The 18542-nt window shown below is 35.6% G+C and overlaps 3 protein-coding genes across 9 annotated transcripts; all 3 read left to right on the top strand.

Moving 5' to 3' along the window:
• Positions 1-1670: 1670 nt before the first annotated feature.
• Positions 1671-18409, top strand: LOC129568082 (uncharacterized). 5 transcript variants are annotated; one of them, XM_055445628.1, is made up of 5 exons: positions 1671-1860; positions 17012-17195; positions 17327-17505; positions 17615-18033; positions 18124-18409. In XM_055445628.1, the coding sequence occupies exons 2-5, from the start codon at positions 17044-17046 to the stop codon at positions 18163-18165; spliced, it is 792 nt and encodes a 263-aa protein (XP_055301603.1). In that variant the 5' UTR covers positions 1671-1860; positions 17012-17043; the 3' UTR covers positions 18166-18409. The 5 variants fall into 5 exon arrangements, with proteins under 5 accessions (XP_055301603.1, XP_055301602.1, XP_055301601.1 ...); XM_055445629.1 differs by lacking the exon at positions 1671-1860 and adding an exon at positions 6306-6436; XM_055445627.1 differs by lacking the exons at positions 1671-1860; positions 17012-17195; positions 17327-17505; positions 17615-18033; positions 18124-18409 and adding exons at positions 6300-6436; positions 7232-7396; positions 7492-7739; positions 7817-9813.
• LOC129568081 (uncharacterized) lies at positions 7817-14094 on the top strand. Of its 3 annotated transcripts, none has more exons than XM_055445624.1 (4): positions 9930-10465; positions 11407-12422; positions 12497-12910; positions 13015-14094. In XM_055445624.1, exons 2-4 carry the CDS (start codon positions 11727-11729, stop codon positions 13660-13662), a joined length of 1758 nt encoding a protein of 585 aa, XP_055301599.1. In that variant the 5' UTR covers positions 9930-10465; positions 11407-11726; the 3' UTR covers positions 13663-14094. The 3 variants fall into 3 exon arrangements, with proteins under 3 accessions (XP_055301597.1, XP_055301599.1, XP_055301598.1); XM_055445623.1 differs by having other exon boundaries at positions 11488-12422; XM_055445622.1 differs by having other exon boundaries at positions 7817-12422.
• LOC129568084 (uncharacterized) lies at positions 14523-16204 on the top strand. The gene is made up of 3 exons (XM_055445632.1): positions 14523-14842; positions 14902-15092; positions 15216-16204. Exons 1-3 carry the CDS (start codon positions 14691-14693, stop codon positions 15875-15877), a joined length of 1005 nt encoding a protein of 334 aa, XP_055301607.1. The 5' UTR covers positions 14523-14690; the 3' UTR covers positions 15878-16204.
• Positions 18410-18542: the final 133 nt, after the last annotated feature.

Genomic DNA, 18542 nt, shown 5'->3' on the forward strand with positions numbered 1-18542 from the left:
CGTTCGGCTAGAAATCGTTTATATCGCTCCGAAGGGTTGTAACAGTGATATGATCGGCACATGAGCACCATCTCTACTGATTGCCATTATTGCCATGTCAATGAATAGAATGTCTACTTCTTCTTCTTCTTTTTGTCAACATCAATTGCATACGACTTATGGTAACTCTCCGTAATCATTAGAGGTGGCGCTACTTATGCGCATCAATTGACTTTTGCATTGGCTCTTATTTACTGTGCATGCCTTTTGTATCGCTCTTGTTTTTGTCCATAGCAGACTGGATGCATATTGAATGGTATGGTTCTGTTTGCGTTCACCAAATTTATAATGAACATATCGATTGACAAATCATTTAAGAATTCTGTTCCAATAATTTGATTTGTGATTGATTCTAGATCTGTATTCTTTGTAGTTTCACACAAGTCTCCGATTTCGTAGTAAAATCCATCCTCTTCCAACTCGGGAAAATCCACATTGTTGAGAATAAATGAGACTTCAGAGGCGCTATCACATTCGCTATCAGAATTACTATTCAATACCGATTTGATACGAAAAAAAGTCGGGTTAGCGGGTGCTAGGTTGTTCCCGGCCCCTATTATTTTGATAAAATAAATCGAGTGGGCATGATAAAACCCACCTGGGGAGCCTATTTTGGGTAACTCCCGAACAAAAGTTCGATTTTTCGAAGGTTTTTCATAGGCTAGGTATCCTAGGGTACATCTGGGGTGGCTGGAAATTTAATGGTTTCCAAGTCTAACGAAGCACAAACGTTTGGTACTTGCAGAATTTCGTTTCCTATTCTGGTATTTGAGCAATCGCGCTAACAAATTTTTGCGTACAGCGTACAGGGTACGACACACCCACATTAACATAGCAAAATAAGCACTGTATCGTGCTTTTTGGTGTCGAAAATGGATAGAAAAATGGTTTTTCGGGGTACCTAGGTTTTGGAGTGATTACAATACTTTTACTCACGACATGGGCGTGCGAAAAAGTAATTGCTGAAGTTCCACAATGAATTTATATTTTTAACTCTGCGATTATTTTGGACCTGCAAACGAATCTCATTCGCATATCAGGGTATGAGTCACTGCTGAAAAAAAGAAAAGGAATAAAAGAGAGAAAATAATCTACAAATGTCAAGCTGACGACACTTCAGTACAAAATATCTTTTGAGTGCTTGTAGCGCCACGAACTCTCGTATCATTTTGTATTGAAATTTCGTTAGTTCATGAGTTCGCCGTAAATTTCGTCAAAACGTGTCGTCACTTTGTTATTACACAAATGTTATTTCTATATGGCATATATGCCGTCTTACCATTGCCGTTTGGTAGACGTCTGCTTACGATTAAAAAATTCTATACTGTACATTGCGCGTATCAAGTTCTGATAAAGCCTTATTTATACTGCTTTTTTATAAACAAACAGACTCAGCGCAACGTCTGTTGACCTGTTGAATATACAATCTACACATACGCAGACGAATCGGCGATGCGATCATGTTGTATGCTCGCCGCATGTATGTCAATACAAATCTATTCAATTCACACTATGTATCATGGTGTATACAACCGCAAGCTCAGATTTCACACAAGCGAATAATGTAAACAAAGCAAATCAGCTGTTGTTTCCAATGCTCTGTTTTCGTTTCTGTCAATTATCAGCTGTTCAGCGACTATCGCATTCAGTTTCCAATGGAACGCATTGGAAGTAATCAATTTCAGAACGCAATTCATGAACCAACTTCGGGCCATTTCACTTGATAAAATGCGAAATGTCATCTATTTTAGTTGCGTAATTCAGTTCATATCAATGAGTCAGTGAGTTATTTGATCAAGTCAATGCTAAAGCTATTAAATTGTGAGTTCAATTTTTTCGATTGATTTTCTGTAGTTTTATTCGATTCTAAGATTTTGATTTAAAGTAGAATTGTTGCAATAATACGCAGAGATTGGAATCGTATAAGGAAAATTATTGTTGAATTGGGAATTTCAACCAAAAACAAGCAACAATTCTTGTATTTCCAAACATTTGATCAACAAGACTTTATCAAGTGATTTAATTTTACGCATTTTCTTCGCTTGTTTTGATTGATTAGTGTGTCCAAAGTTCGGGAACCAAACAAAGACGAAAAATGATGATGAACGAATGCGATAACGTGCCAAAATTGTGTGAAACCAAAAAAGTGTGTCAAAATGTGGCGAAAAAAGAGGCTTTTCCGAATGGATCATCGGAGATATTCCTTCTGAACATCGATTGTTTCGAAGAACTGTTCGATTATTTATCGTTAAAAGACCTGCATTGCCTCGCTCAAACGTGTAAACGAATGCAGCGAATCGTGGGTGTTTATTTTGAAGAGAATTTTTCGGCGCTTGATCTTCGATGTAAACACGATGGAGCCTATTTGGACTGCTGTAGAAATGGGTGCAAAGTGCGAGGTCTGGATGAATTCATTCAAAAATTATCGATTCGAACGTTTGGTGTGAGTGATGTTGTGTTTGAAAATGGATACAAAATGTTTCGCTATGCCGGCGCCAACTGTAATAAGTTTCTGAGAAAAATTCAATTTTGTTTCGTTCAACTAACGGGCCGTGATATTGTCTGCATCAAAGAAATTCTGAGTAATGTGGAAACAGTGGCAATCGAATGTTGTCGAATGAATCGGAAATTCTATGAAAAATTCCCTCAGCTTTGTCCAAACCTGAAGCGATTGTATGTTTCAAATTTTGAATGCAATGGCAACGTTCTGAGGCGCACTGGAAATGAGTGGCTCCTACGCAACTGGCCAAAATTAGAGCATCTGGGATGGAGTCAATCGGGCAACGACTATAAAATTAATGAGATAAAGACTTTTTTCGAATTAAATCCGAATGTTTGCAGTTTTTCGACTAATTTGGATTGCCTTTGGGCCAGTCGCCACCTGATTCTCGAATCCAATGTAAAACTTGATGAATTGACGGTTGAAATTTTCGATTGGGAACGACCAATCGGCCGACGGACCAATGATTTTTTCAATGAACTATATGAACGAGGTGTTTACAAGCGGCTTCATTTACACAACCCATTTTATGATGAACATCATCAACATCTCATGGAACTTGGTTCAATAAATGGCCTCGAAGCATTGCGACATTTGGGCCTCGTGGATGGAATAGATTTTCCGGAATTGGAACATCTCAAAGAGCTCAGAACTGGCTTCAAGTCATTTTCACCGAATGCCAATGTTTTGGCGAAAAAGTTACAAAATCTCGAACGACTTCACATGCGATTTGCAGCCATCGAGTATTTGCTACCGTTCATCTATTATTCGGCTAAATTGAAGGAGGTCAAAATTGACGCTGTTAGAAATCAAGAAGAGTCCAAATATGTCCTTGATTTGGTTGCGTTAAACAACGAGAGACAGAAATTACCATATGCACGCAAAGTAACGATTTATATCGCCGAAAAGGTGTACTTGGCCACCAAGTGGACAAATGATACGATCGATTTGAGCTTGATTCAAATTAAACGAGCTCATTCACACGAGTGGAGCAATTATTTTGAATATTATTAGGATATTTAGACATTTTTTGTGAGAAGAAGTACTGATTTTTGGAATAATTTTAAATAGAAGTTGAAGACAATTCATAAGATTTTGAACTAGTTGTTTAAATACTTTTATTGATTTCTCTTTTAAATTTGTAAGTAGTAAAATTTAAATAATGAAAACTAAAATGAGCAAATGAGGAAAATTTGAATTTCTTGAAAACGAAAATTGAATATTATAAAAAATGAATAATGTAGACTAAATTGTTCGTTTCATTTATAATACATCTTTATTTCAGTTTGAAAATAAATAAGCCAATGAAAGGCGTGTCATTGTCGTTCTGCCTACAATAAAGAAGGGCGGGCCTTTAATTCTATCATTTATCAACGAATCGTCATCAAGAGGAAATCGTTAGAAAAACATCAATTTCATGGTTTTTTCCGCACACGAAGTGTGAAGGAAAGTATAGCGATCGTCGTGAAAATTTTAAATTTTCGTTGTATACACGATAACTTACAAAATAGTAGAGCGATTTTGCTTAAATTTGGCCAGGAGGTAGCTTACGTAAATATCTTGGATGTATCAGAAGTTGGACCAAATTGAGCCAGTCCATCTGGTACTTTTGCTACATCATAGATTTTCATCCCTTGGATTTTTTCGGGAAAAAATTTCTTTTTTCACCACAAAAAAATGCATTTTTTGGTTATTTCTTAGTCTTCCTCGCGATTTTTTCGTGGTAAACCGTGTTAAACGATGTTTTACCACGGTGGCCGACCATGATGGTCTGTTTTTAATTACTTTTTTCGCTTCAAAATGCATTTTCTGGCTATTGCTGGCTGTTTTTTATATGTTAGCCGTGTTAAATGGTGTTTTCACCACGATGGACGATTTTGATGTCCTTTTTTCTGTTTCGAAAAACCCACGAAAATTCCTTGTATACACGATAACTTTCGAATCTCTTGAGCGATTTTGTTTAAATTTTGCAACGAGGTGTCTTATATAAATATCTTGAATGTATCAGAAGTTGGACCGAATCGGACCAGTCTATCTGGTACTTTTGGTATATCAGGGAATTTCACCCAAGGGTCCCCCCTTGGATTTTTCGATCGAAAAAAAAAATTATAGAATTTTTTTTTACTGTTTTTACACGATTTTCCCATGGTAAGTGATGTTAAATGGTGTTATAACACGATGGTCGACCACGATGGACTTCATACCATTTTTACATAGTATAGTCAATATGGGTATCATATGAAAGGTCTTTGAACGGAGATGAACATGAACACCATCCCGGTCCATCACAGTTATGTTAACACCACTTAACAGCATTTTTTTATATGAATAGTTGACGTGGGTGTCATATGAAAGGTTTTGAAATGGGCGTGGACATGGACACTATATCCGTCCATCATGGTGATTTTACTCACAACACACCGAACGAATTTTAACACCACGACGGAGCAAATGAAAATAGTTTCACCATCAACCATTGCAGGCTCCCAATCAACATCCTCGTTCAAATATTTCAAATAATCGCCCATTTTAACAAACACGACTGACTTTCTCAAATATCCCAAATCCAATGAAACATACAACCATATGATTGAAAAAAAAATTCAAAGCCATACTAATCTCCATAAAAATCCAAATATACTTTAACCCTTTGACGACCAAGATTGAACGGATATCAAAAATTAATTTTTTTAACTAGAAATATGACAAAAATGATGGGACATATATGTCCCATTGGTCGGTAACGGTAACTACCTTTGTATGGAAAAAAATATTCCTCCCATAAGAACTACGTGTAAAATCTTTTTCGTTTTTAAAATATTCAGAATTGTTTTGAACCGAAAATGGTTTGAATTGTGCTTTGTTGTGCCCATTTAATCACGAATTTAATGATATTTTTGTAAATTTTGGTGTTTGAAAATTCGCGAATAATGGCCAAAATACAGGGAAATACGGGGTATTTATTTACCTTTACCGACCAATGGGACACATATGTCCCATCGCGCCAAACGCAATAAAAAGTGGAAAAAAACGTTTTTTCTAAATAAAGTCGATGATTTTTGGAAAGTAATGGACATTTCGCACATTATTCCAAATTTTCAGCTTTAAAAGTTCCACCGTTAAAATTATATAGCATTTGGCGAAAGTTGAAAAAAAAGTTAAGATTTTTTGACTTTAGAGTGTTCTATCCAATCGCGTTTACAATAAATATCCAATATTATGGTACTTTCTGATAGCTACATTAATTCTCTTTCAAACGAAACCAATTTTACTAAAATTGGTTAAAAAATGTAGTTATTACAGATGAAAAACAAAATGGGACATATGTGTCCCATTGGTCGTCAAAGGGTTAAAATAAGAACAATTGCAACATTCTATCCAAGTGATCTATATTTCACATTCTACCGAAAATGTGCGGAAAAGTTCGTTTTACATGGTAAAACATTTTATTTTTTATAGAATTCGATGATTTTAACAAATAATGAATCAGTAAATGGATTTCCAAGAACGTCATTCCGCCAATACACGTGTCGGTTTGAAGTGATGTTTTATATCCTCTTTATTTACTTAGTTGTTGTTCTTCTTTTTTCTATCAATTTACTTTGTATGCGCTCATCAAATTTTTCTGAAAATAAATCCAATCGATATCAACTCTTGTTTAATTTCAATTATTTCTGAAGTGTTTTCGTCGTTGCAATTGCATTCCTAATACGGCCAACTATCATTTCATATGACTTGATGGCCACGTTCGTAAAGAGTGATATGTGATTCGAGAATTTTTGATGTGTCATGCTGTCTTTCGCTATTTTACGATATAAAAAGAGCGAGCTGTGTAAAGGGCTGAATCAGTAAGAATCCTTTATTTCGACTGCAGCTACCCAATCGAATACAAAGCAAGTAAGTAGCATTGAAGAATAAGCTCTTGTCGAAATTGAGAGTTTTAATAGACTCGTAAAATTATAATTAAATTTATAATTACACAAATTTTACAAATAATAATTCAAGTAGACATTTTATTGATATATTTTCTTTCTGTGTGTATAAAATCAAAACCACTACCAAAACAAAATGTCACGCAGTTTCGAATTTCATTTTGTTATGCTTTGGAATACAAAATAGCTGCATTCGCACAATTAAGAAGATTGACAAAATTTCCTACATTCCCAATACAAATTGTTCGTTTTCTAAATATCAAATAATTGATGGTAAACGCAAAGAAAAAATCGGATTTAAGAATTAGTTAATTGGAGTTCATCTGATCAAATTACCCTTTCGGAAATATTCTGACGGGACAACCAATCGATTGATTTTTAACTGCAATCAACTTGTGATTGCAGTAAACTATGATGACTGTTCTTGTACTGAGTCGAAAGTCGACTGGCTAAAAGTGGATTACCCAGTACAAAAACATTCATCATAGTTGACTGCATTCAAAAGTTGATTGCAGTTAAAAATGTCCCGAGCGACTGGCTAAAATTTCATCGAAGTCGACTGTTTTTCCTTACAAAACACATTTGCTCAGTTAACTAAAGTCGCTTATAGGTAGATTTGGGATTTCAGTTACAGTCAGACATTTTTTTCGACACGGCTAGTGCAATAAAGCTCTGTTTGGACGCTAAAATTAGTCGGGGTTTCATCTAAAATTTATTGCACCCATCGATTTTCATCTGAATAAATCCACAAATTTTGAAGTTTTCAGTAAAACAAAATGGAGCAAAATTTGGTAAAGACTCAAATAGATGAACATTTGATGACAATCCAGCGTAATACCGAGGCTACATTGAATCGTTTCGAAAGATCTGGTTTGACAGTTGACAAGATGTTTCTTGATTATCTCTTGAAGCTGTCTGTTGATCGGTAAATTTCATTCATAATTTTTGAAACTGTGCAATATTTTTTTTAATTTCAATCGATTCCATAAATCCACTCATTTGTTTAATAAAATTGCGTAGCTTGACACAAACATGCGACCGATTTGAAACGGACGCAAAATATAAAATGTCATGCACCGTTACTGCCGCGATGTCTCCAACTTCGGGAACAGAAAATTCAACTCCATCTTTAATAGAAGAAATTGGTGATTCAATGGGAAAAGGTGAAAATTCAGTGAAACGTAAGGCGGATGATGCGATGAAAGGCGAAAATGAGCTGTTGAAAAGGCAAAAAACAGTGGAAAAAACGGTGAATAACGATAAAAACGGTAAGCCGCTAGGTTTCAACATTGTAATTGACGATAACTTTCAACACTCAAAAGTTCATAGGCTTCATTTTTCACAGATACCACTGACCAGAGTCAACATCTGAAACGCACCATTTTCTTCTGTGTTCATTGTTTGGACGAGAGAAATCCAATTAAGTCCTTCAGTGGAACAGTCGAAGATGTGACTTATCACTGGTCAAAAGAACATTCGACTGAATCGAAGCCATTCCAGTTTTACGCCGTTGCTTTGCTCGATTGTTTCTATTGCAAAAAGGTCGGTTCCTATCATGATTTGATAAAGCATCACAAGGAAAAGCATGCAGATACCCAGTTTATAATTGTAGAGCAAGTAGACCAAACAAAGTGCGGAATGTGTCACTTCAAAGACGGTGATTTGAGTGAACATTTTAAAGCAAAACATGATGTGAACTCAACACCAAAGATATTCAATCCGATTTGCTATTCGGAAGAAAGAATTGCCGAGTTTTTGACAATTAATGTGGCGAAAAAACATCAATGCGATGCATGCAATCAAATATTTGAAACACAAGATGAAATTGGTGCACATTTCCAAAATTTTCACAACAGTCGAGCGGTTCAATCGAAGAAATTCGTTGACAATCGAATCACACCAGATCATTTGATTTGCGGTCATTGCCATAAAAAAGTCGATAGCAATCGATATTTGAATCATCTATCGGAGCATACCGTTAATTTTCGTTGCACAATGGTCAGTGTGTGCAAGTATGAATCCGTGCACCTGTCTCAAATGGCATTCCATGAAAAAATTGTTCACGACATCGATTCTTTGAACTATCATTGCTCCATATTTCCCGGTTGGATGAAGAAGAAACTCTTCAACACAAATATGGTGTTCAGCAATGGATTGGTGTTAAAAACGTACAATTTGCTCGGCACAACGTTTGATGATAGCAAATTGTTGGATAAGTTTATTCAAAAGTTTTTGGAGAAGGAAAAACAGCAAGCAAAACAAATGATTGAGGCACATGGCGAAGGCATGAATTTGAATGGGTCATCGAGTGATGAAAATAGGTATCGGGCTGCGAATGGAACAAACTTGAATAGTGTTCCAAATGATGGAAATTTGAAGGAGGCTCCAAATAACGCAAATCCTCCATTTGAGACCACCACGGTAACATTGAATGAAGAAGCTTCTGCGATAGCATTGAATGTCAACCGACAGAATGACCAACCGAATATTGAACTCCATGAGGTTGAAAATGACGCGAGTGGAAGTGAAACTGATTCAATAAGTGAACCAATACTGATGACGGCATTGAGAGATCAGCAAAAATTGATCAAAAACCTGTATGTCCAAGGAATCCCACGTAGTATGAACATCACAGATCGAAATGGAACTTTTCTCAAACTATGTAAGCAAATGGAAGTGGACATTTCTCATAGCAATATTCAGTCAATTGATCAGTGTAAAAAAGGTTTTATTGTGAAATTGCATCGCATGGACACAAAAAATTTGATTATGAGCCAAACACGCGATAAATTTGTTTGGTCAAATGAACTGTTCAAATTAACTGGAAGCCAAAAACCATGGAAGGTTTATATTAATGACCAGATGACCCATTTCTACGCAAAAATGTGGTTTGCTGCAATGGATTTGAAACAAAAACGGCATTTGCATTCATATAAGTTGACCAAAGATGGATTTGTGGTGAAACGAACATCAAGGGACGATGAACGGGTCATTTTGTCCGAAGAACAGCTTCGCGAGTATATCAGACCGGTACATGGTCGAAGAAGTCAAACGTGATGGAGAGGGTAATCTGGACTTATCCGTCTATGCACCGGTTTGATCGAAAATGACCAAAATTCGGACGCAGTTTCAGTATAGATTAAGCCAATTTTTGATATACCTTTAACCGTTTTGTATGAAGAAAATTCAATTTTTTGTTCACAATTTTCAGTCACGTCCATATAGGATGGAAATAATTTTCAAGCACTTTTATGAGTGTATAAAAATAAAATGTATTCGAATTTGATCTTCAATAAATGGACAGCGCGAATTTAAAACTTGAATTAATTTGTTCAAAATTAATCGATTTTTTTTTAAATTGATTCGAATTGACTTTTTCTCAGAGAACAAAATTGACTGAATTTTATATTGTTAGATTTTCGTATCCGAAAATTTTACTCTCGAAATTGTTGAAAGCACGGAACACATTGAAATTTCGGTTTTGAATTGATTGTTGATTGCAGCAACCGATATCATGAATGTTTGAATTGACTGATCGGAACAGCTCCAATATTATAGCTCCGTGTTGAATATGAACGATTCTCTTGAATTGTGAGAACTAAATGCATTACGAAGATATTCATTCTGTCAACACACGTGTCGGTTTGAGAACGGTGTTTCATATTATCTTTATTTGCTTTCTTAGTGGCCCTGGCCATTCTTCCTAAACAAAATGAATCACATCGATATCAGTTTGATTTCAAATAATTTTGAAGTGTTCAATAAATACTGTTTATCATCGTTGCAATTGCATTTGATATTGTGACATGCGCACTATAGTGGGCCCACTTATTTACTTTATTATAGTATCGTATGACGTTTGTGCAGAGTGATATGCGAGTCGAGTGTATTCGACGCGCAAATATCATGCTGTTTTGGGGATATAAGAAGAAAAACCATCCAAAGAATTGGATCAGTTCATTGTGATCGCAGTTACCAATCGAATACAGAGCAAGTAAGTAGGGTAGAAAAAAATCTCTCGTTTCAAATGGATTTCAATTATTTACCTCAATTTTACGTGTTATAATTCAATAAGAAAATGGATCAATATTCATTCCGAAGGAGATTTTATTCGCTAGAAACTTTCGCTACATTTGAATCTGTACTATGTGTTGTATAAAAGCGTAATATTGTGTAATTATTGGGACGTGTACTTGCTGAATTGATGTACTCTATCTTTTGATGTACACTTTTTTTTGAATCTAGCCATTTTTACCAATCACATTGATATCTGTAGCATCTCATCACATCTTTATGCTGAAATTCCATACCTAATTGGATATAATTCCACTGACTCTTTGGTCATAATTTCCCCGAGAAATTATGTCCATATGCATTTGGATATAAATTCTTCTGATATTTGGACATAATTTCTCAAATCAAAATTTTTTCGATGGGGAAGTTATGTCCAAATCTGAAATGGAATTATCATCTCCATTGGTACATACATAAACCATTGGTACATGCATAAAACATTGGGACATCGGCATATTGAAGAAGAGATGGAGAATGAGAAATGTGACGATTAGCCCAGAATTCTTGGAATTTTGGGTCGGTTGGAGTAAACGCAACACGACGGTATCACCGTCGGCACCGCGTGCACCTCCAATAGATCAATCGACACATTTCTCATCCCGTTGTTTTTTTTTATGAATGCGATGATATTGAGCACTTTCACACTTCAGTCTGAAGTAACATGAGTGACAAGCAAGTCAATTTGTGCTAAAATTTTGAGTTTTTTCAATCAATTTTATTTTTGTTTCGTGTTCAAATAAAAAAAAATGGTTGAGCCAACAAAATTGCGCGTAATCGAATTACGCCGAGAGTTATCGGACAGAAATTTAGAAATTGGTGGAAAAAAAAGTGAACTCATTTCTCGCCTCCAATTCGCGTTAGATAAAGAACGACGAGTGCAGCTCACTCAAGCAAGTGAGAGTGCCACAAATCACGATGAACGTAATTCAATCTCAATTCAAGAAGGTGGTTCAATTAACGACAACGATGAAAATGATGCAGACCACGCATTTCGTACCCAAGCATTTGAAATCTTAATTCGCGAAAAACATAGTGAAAATAGTGTGAATGGTCCAAGTGAACCAACCGTGGTTGAAATCTCTGAGGCTGATAGTTCAATTGACGAAAGCAATAATGAAAATGATGCAAATGATGATGATAATAATTTCATTGCGGATATCAGTGAAGTCACATATGAACTTATGCAAGGCAAGCGGGCAAACAGCGAATTTCTCTACTCAAAAGAAGAACGACAGTTCTATGTGAAGAAGAAAAAACTCGCTAACGGTGTTGTGTCTCTAATTTGCCGCACCAGCGGCTGCAAAAATCATTGCTACCTTGACGAGGAGAATAAAAAGTGTTCATTACCGGTGCCTTATGTGCCGCATACTCATCCTACTAAAGAAGAAGAGTACAAAAGGTTATGCGTTTTGAACAAAATTAAAAGTGATTGTGCTAACCCGAATATTGTTGCAAAAACAGAAACGAAAACTTCTGTAGTGAAGTCAATTTTCAAGGAAACAATCACCGAGAACGAGGATTCGAGCATTCAATACCATCGCATCGAACGAACATTGCGTCGAATCGCCAATAAAACTATGCCAGCTGCACCGAAAACCATCGATCAAATCGGGACGACGTTTGAAAATGAGCATGTGAATCGACTGTATGGCCAAACTTTACACAAATCCGATACCGAAAAAAATCAGTTCTACAGAACCACACACGTATCTGATGAGTATGCCTACTCAGTGTTCGCTTCACAGCGTTGCATTGATTTGATCGAGGCTCACTATCAGGTCAATGAACGGAGATACAATATGGACGCAACTTTCAAAGTTGTGCCGCGACTTTTCTATCAACTTTTGATCATTTATTTCGAAACACCTTCTAAGCAGGTAAAATTTTCATTTTTAAATATAATAAAATTGTTTTTCATCGGATTTTTTTTCATTTTCTCGTATCAAAATAGACCGTACCGTTCATTTTCGTACTGATGACCCGAAAGACAGAGGAGAGTTATCGGCATATTTTTAAATACATTGATGAAAATGTATTTTCACTGAAGTGCAAGTCATTTATGACCGATTTTGAGCTCCCGATGAGAAACGCCCTCAAGTCCGTTTACCCAAATTCTGATCATAACACTTGCTGGTTTCACTTGACCCAAGCGGCCAAGAAAAACATGTCGAAGTTGAGCACACTATCGAAGTTAATCCGAAGAAATGATGAGGCACGCACGATTTACAAAAAATTATTGGCGTTGCCACTGCTGCCAGCAGATCTCATAGTTGAGACATTTCACAAATTGAAGACTTTGGCTCTATCAAAATTCAAACAATTCAAAACGTATTTGGCCTATTTTGAGCGACAATGGCTGCAACGGGTATGTTTTTTGTTCTATTTTTTCTAGTTTTTTTCGCATATTATTTATTACAATCCACGTATTATTCAGATTTTTTTTTCAAAATATTTTTTTTTCTACAACAGGAAGGGGCCAACAAGATTTCGGTGTTTCTTCTCATCACACGAAGTCAAGCTGCCGTGGAGGCATACAACGGATATCTCGGTCGAAAAATCATTGCCCACGCTAATTTTTTTGTGCTTATCAACGCCTTGCGTGATGAAGAATTCCACAAAAGCCGTGAGTTTGGCCTGCTTCTTTCGACCGCTAACCCACCATTGCAACGACGCCACTATCGCATTCAGGATGATAAAATCCGCAAGATAAGTGAAATGTTGCAGAAGAAGCAAATTGATGTTGATGGTTTTCTAAATGGAATAACCTGCCCTGACAACAACATTTTTAGCGACGAGCACTTTGATTTTTTGGACGATGGTGTTTCTGATGATGAGGACGAAACGGAGCCAATTGCATCCAATTCAATCAGTTCAGGAAGCTCGGCAATCTCCGGGAAAACTTGTGTGATTTGCCTCGAGGCAACCAGCGATGTTCTGCTGTCATGTGGGCACTACAAGTATTGTTTGAGATTCTTCGAGCTTGAGAGAGCTAATTTCAACGAAAAGTTGGTTGAACATCAGCTATGCCGGCGTGACATTGAACCCACATTTAAATGTCCTCTTTGCCAAGCCCAAATAACGAGCCACATGCACGTTAAAAAAATATTTGTTGATTGAATAATAATTTTTCATAAGAATCAGATTTGAAATTTGCTGGTGTTTCTCACCTTGAAAATTGTGGCTCAACTGAATACGAATTTATTATAAACCCTGGTTTATTCCATCTTCAGACTATTTTATTTAATAAGTACCAAAGATTTGTTTAGATTTAGACGTAAAACTTTTCATTGATTTATTTTTTTGTATGCAATAAATCAAATGATGACTTTTGCAGTCATTATGCCGTCGTTGCAATGCTAAATGCTTCTAATAGCTTTAATTCTTTACACGTTTACAAAAGGCTATTTGAACCATTGGCAGTTTGACGGCCTTTTAGGCAATTTCTTTATCTTTTTATAAACTTTTTTTTAATTTTTTGCTTGGCGGTGAATAAATAAAAATAAGTTGTAAACAAAAAAGCGGTGAAAAAATAAAACAAAAACAAACAAACATTTTGGGCCAAATTTTTTTACATTCAATAATAACGCTTCAAGTGACGCTAATTTCATTATTTATGTACAATTATTCGATGAAAAATACGTGGGGAAATTATGACCATTTTCAATTGGATATAATTCCACTGACTCTTTGGTCATAATTCCCCCGGGAAATTATGTCCATATGCATTTGGATATAATTTCTTCTGATTTTTGGACATATTTTCTCTAATCAAAATTTTTTAGATGGAGAATTTATGTCCAAATTTGAAATGGAATTATTTTCTCCGTCATTTCGGCCATAAATTCTCCATTCATTTTGTATGAGGGAAGTTATGACCGGGGAAAATATGACCGGTCACCCTAATAAGAAGCAAATGGTGGTACGTTTAAGCCCAAGTCTGATCTATTGCATGATATGAGTGTGAAATTTGCTGTGAAATTCAATCAAATGAGAATTGCTTACAAAATAGTCCATCGAATACAGAAAATACTCAAGACCGTTTAGAGAAATCAAATGTTCACTTCGAACTTCATCTAATCGCTTCAATCTAATTTAAATCAAGAAAAAACGACTTTCCAATTTAAATTAGTTTGTTTTCGGCAGCAATGGGGGACGATTTCGTAAAAACGGAAAAGTTGGTGGAAAAATATTTGAACAATATTGAAAAGAAAATAACTGACGCATTTTATGGGTTCAAAAAGGAAGGCGTCCTAACGAAAAAATTTACCGAGTCATTTATGAAGAAGGCAACAGAACGGTAAATAATTTCAAAGAAACCATTTCAGACTAGATTCAAAACTAAATTTCATTCTCCAGTGTGAAACAAGCGTGTGAGCGTTATGAATCGCGGCATAGGCCAAATTTGCCGGTATCGAACGAGACCGTAAGTGGACAGATGAATTCGTCAAACCGTAGCAATCCAGCAAAACGAAAGCTAGAAACTACTGAAAGTGATCGTTCGAAGAAGCAAAAATCGAGTGAACCCACCTCAAGTGATGATAAATTAGGTCAGTTGAAGCAATACTCTGTTTTAGACTTCATTTGTCTTATTATTTTTTTATACTTGCGAGTAGTTTGTGTGTTTGTATAAATTGCTTGATAATACAATATCGACTCATTTTTTTCACTAGACCCAATTGCATTGATTAAACAAGAAAAAAAACCAACTGTAGGACCATCGAATGAAAATACCGAGTATTTGGTGTTGAAAAATGAGTCCGAAACAGTGGTATCTAATACTGATATTTCAAATCCAGACAAGGAATCATCATCACAAGGCATCCGTGGAGCATCCACTGAACTGGGTCGTAGTATTGTGCAAAATCATCTGATCGAACAACTTGAACGTGCAAACCAAATTTTTATCACCATTCCAGATCGTTTGATCTCAACGGAACAAAGTCGAAGAGAAATATTTCATAAAATTTGCGAACGCTTGAATGTGAACGTTTCTTTTGATCAAATCGAAAACACAAACCGCGAAGATAATGCCTTAATTGTAAAGTTTCGTGATATCAAAGTAAAAGAAATGATCATGGAGAGTGCCGATGGGAAAAAAGTTTGGTTGGATCATATAATCAATGGCGAAAAATCGTGGCGCATTCATGTACGGCATTATTTGACACGATATTATTCGAAATTATACGGTGCAGCGCAGGAATACAAAGAAACGAGATTTCTACACTCATTTAAACTTACCGACGAAGGTCTTGTGGTTAAGCGCAAGGAAAGCAGCAAAGGAATAGTGGTGCTATCAATGCGTGAACTCAATGAATATGTTACTATGAAATAAATTTGAAGAACATCCAATGCATAGTCTCCGGCAGATGTTTATAAACAGCAGCGTGTACTCCATGGAAGTCTCTTCTCTTTATTTGTTTCGTCTTATTTTATTCTCTCTGATTTAAAAACGTCCTGCTTTCAATCAACAACAGAATATTTGAATATACTTAAATGTTTGTTTGATAGATTTATAGAGTTTCAAATAAATATTACAACAATGTTATCAGAACTAGACAGTGTAGTAAAGATATGCGTTTGCCTATATGCAGAATGCATTCAATGTGTGCCATCATTCCAATTTATTTGAATAAATATTTATTTTTTGAAACTGGTTTCATTTTTCGTTTTTTTATTTCTTTGGTTGTGTTGGAATTTGCTTAATTATAGCTCTTGTTGACCTTTTTCGCATTAAACTTGAGTTGTCAACAAGCAGGTCTGCTTTGAATCAATTCATTTTATGTGGTCTCATAGCCGTAGAGCGTATGCACCTATGTATTTATGATACCAAGATCGCTTTATTCGTATCTAAATACATAGAAGAGATTTGACGTAAAACACCAAGACACTCTCTAGACGGTACAGCTTGAAGCTGTCATTAACACATTGTCGTTCGTGCACACAGTGTCACACACATACACAAACATCGAAAGTGCCCGTGGACTTTGACAGTTTAATGCTTTCCTTGCTTAGAAAGGCGATATCGTTTTTGATTCACCAAGAACGCAAGCTTGATGATACACATATGCATGCACTCTCCGACTTAATATACATGTAATACATTTTAATATGTGAGAATGTATAAATCGAGTGTATAAAATGATATTGTATTCAATGTTTATCTTATCTGACCGTGAATTACGAATAGTCACTTACGATCTAATACTAAAAGTTCCCTGCAAAAAATCGATTTTGAACAAAAAACGCATTGAAACAGTTGGCAACAGATATCAATCAAACCTTTGGAATATTTGCTTATCTTAATCAATAAAACATATCGATAGTTCTCTTTAGTATTAGAATTTATTTGAGCAATCTGTTGTTTTGTTCAGAAAAGCTTCTGCGATTCCTTAATTAAATCTTATTCTTTGAATTGAATTTCTTCCAATTTCAAATAAATAAATTCATTTTCTTTCTAACATTTCAGAACTGGAACAAGTGTAGAAAATTTCAACGAAAATGACCGAAAATATTTTATTCAGAACACTAATGGATGAACATCTGAGCAATATGGAGCTTGTCATCAAAAATAGTCTATATCGTTTCAAGGCAATCGCTTTAACAATGGATAGTGATTTTCTGGATGATTTCGAGGAGAAAACGGTTGACCGGTAATGATATCAATTTCTTTGTAAATGTCTTTTTCAAGATCAATTGAATTGATTCAATTCGACGAAATTGGACGAAATAGAATAATCTTCACATGATATCAAAAAAAATAATATTTCGAGTCATTTTGCAGTGTAAATCAAGTGTGTCAACATTTTAAATCGATCTTACAAAATGCACCATCAAGTTCGAGGGCGAGTGCGTTAGCAACAAAATCAAGTGAAACGAAAGCAATGCCACGGAACATAGCAAAAAGACAGTCGAACATCGAACCAACTGCAACGCGATCGAAAATAGTGAAGAAAAGTGAAGGTAAGTTCCATTCATTTAAGTGAATTTTCCAAATGACGAATCATTTTGCAAGCATATCAAATGTTATATATTTAAAAAATCCGAGGGAGTAAATGTTTCTTTGTTCCAGCTGAAATCCTAACCGAAATATCTGAAGATGAATCGAGTTCATCCAATGATTCCGGTCCAGAGTCTGAGAACATAGGGAAAAAATACATTTGCATTGTTGGTATCCATGACAGTCTCATGCAGGATGAACGGAAGCTAAGAGAACCATTTAAGAAACTGTGTCAAGTTTTGGGTGTGCCGGTGCTGGACAAAGATATTGAAAAAATCTACTCAAACAAACGAGTCACACCGCATTCCCTCATTGTTATGTTAAAACGAAGTGACGTGAGAAAACAGATTACCAGACGCTCGAAGAAAATCAACATTTCACCGAATTTGAATGTGATAAGCGGGAATAAGAACGCAAATAAAATCACCATTGGTCCATACAAAATTCCCGGTTGGACTCAAAAGTCATACACTGCAAAGCCAAAAGCAAAGGTTTGATTAATTTATCTGTTTTGATTTTTAATTGCAATGAATTCATAAAATCTGGACATCTATTTTTAATTTAATATTTTTTCTTGCCAGGAAAAATGTCCAAGAGCAAAACCAAGAAGCCGAAGAAATTGAATAAAATTGAAATTAGTGGTTAAAAGAAAAAGAAAGCAGTAAAAGACGAAGGTGTGAGAGAAGGAGTTTCAGAGAGGAAGAGAGAAGAAAAAAAACGCAAAAGAGGGCAAAAATGTCATAACATTTTCCAATAACATTATTGAATTTTTTCCTACATTTTTTTTGCAATGAATAGATTGATTTAAGAACCTGAATCTCTAATGATTCATTAGTAATGAAACAATAAAGAGCTACAGATCAAATATTTCAAACTTTTGTGTTATATTGAATGCATAACGTTCTATTTGATAGGCGAGAGATGAAATGGGTGAAACGAACGGCGAAATGCGAAAGGCAAGAGATGAAATAGGTGAAATGAACGGCGAAATGTGAAAGGC

The sequence above is a fragment of the Sitodiplosis mosellana genome, unplaced genomic scaffold (assembly GCF_009176505.1).
Source record: "Sitodiplosis mosellana isolate CC-2019 unplaced genomic scaffold, AAFC_SMos_1.0 Smas_scaffold_16, whole genome shotgun sequence".
Taxonomy (NCBI): Eukaryota; Metazoa; Arthropoda; class Insecta; order Diptera; family Cecidomyiidae; genus Sitodiplosis; species Sitodiplosis mosellana.

What these genes read in the sequence shown, in the direction of transcription:
- LOC129568082 (XM_055445625.1), top strand. Translation starts at nt 7,248, where the DNA reads ATGGAGCAAAATTTGGTAAAGACTCAAATAGATGAACATTTGATGACA. An exon ending in TTGAAGCTGTCTGTTGATCG is followed by an intron (nt 7,397 to 7,491) that starts GTAAATTTCATT and finishes AAAATTGCGTAG; the next exon opens with CTTGACACAAACATGCGACC. An exon ending in GGTGAATAACGATAAAAACG is followed by an intron (nt 7,740 to 7,816) that starts GTAAGCCGCTAG and finishes CATTTTTCACAG; the next exon opens with ATACCACTGACCAGAGTCAA.
- LOC129568084 (XM_055445632.1), top strand. Translation starts at nt 14,691, where the DNA reads ATGGGGGACGATTTCGTAAAAACGGAAAAGTTGGTGGAAAAATATTTG. An exon ending in ATGAAGAAGGCAACAGAACG is followed by an intron (nt 14,843 to 14,901) that starts GTAAATAATTTC and finishes TTCATTCTCCAG; the next exon opens with TGTGAAACAAGCGTGTGAGC. An exon ending in CTCAAGTGATGATAAATTAG is followed by an intron (nt 15,093 to 15,215) that starts GTCAGTTGAAGC and finishes TTTTTTCACTAG; the next exon opens with ACCCAATTGCATTGATTAAA.
- LOC129568081 (XM_055445622.1), top strand. Translation starts at nt 11,292, where the DNA reads ATGGTTGAGCCAACAAAATTGCGCGTAATCGAATTACGCCGAGAGTTA. An exon ending in TCGAAACACCTTCTAAGCAG is followed by an intron (nt 12,423 to 12,496) that starts GTAAAATTTTCA and finishes GTATCAAAATAG; the next exon opens with ACCGTACCGTTCATTTTCGT. An exon ending in AGCGACAATGGCTGCAACGG is followed by an intron (nt 12,911 to 13,014) that starts GTATGTTTTTTG and finishes TTTCTACAACAG; the next exon opens with GAAGGGGCCAACAAGATTTC.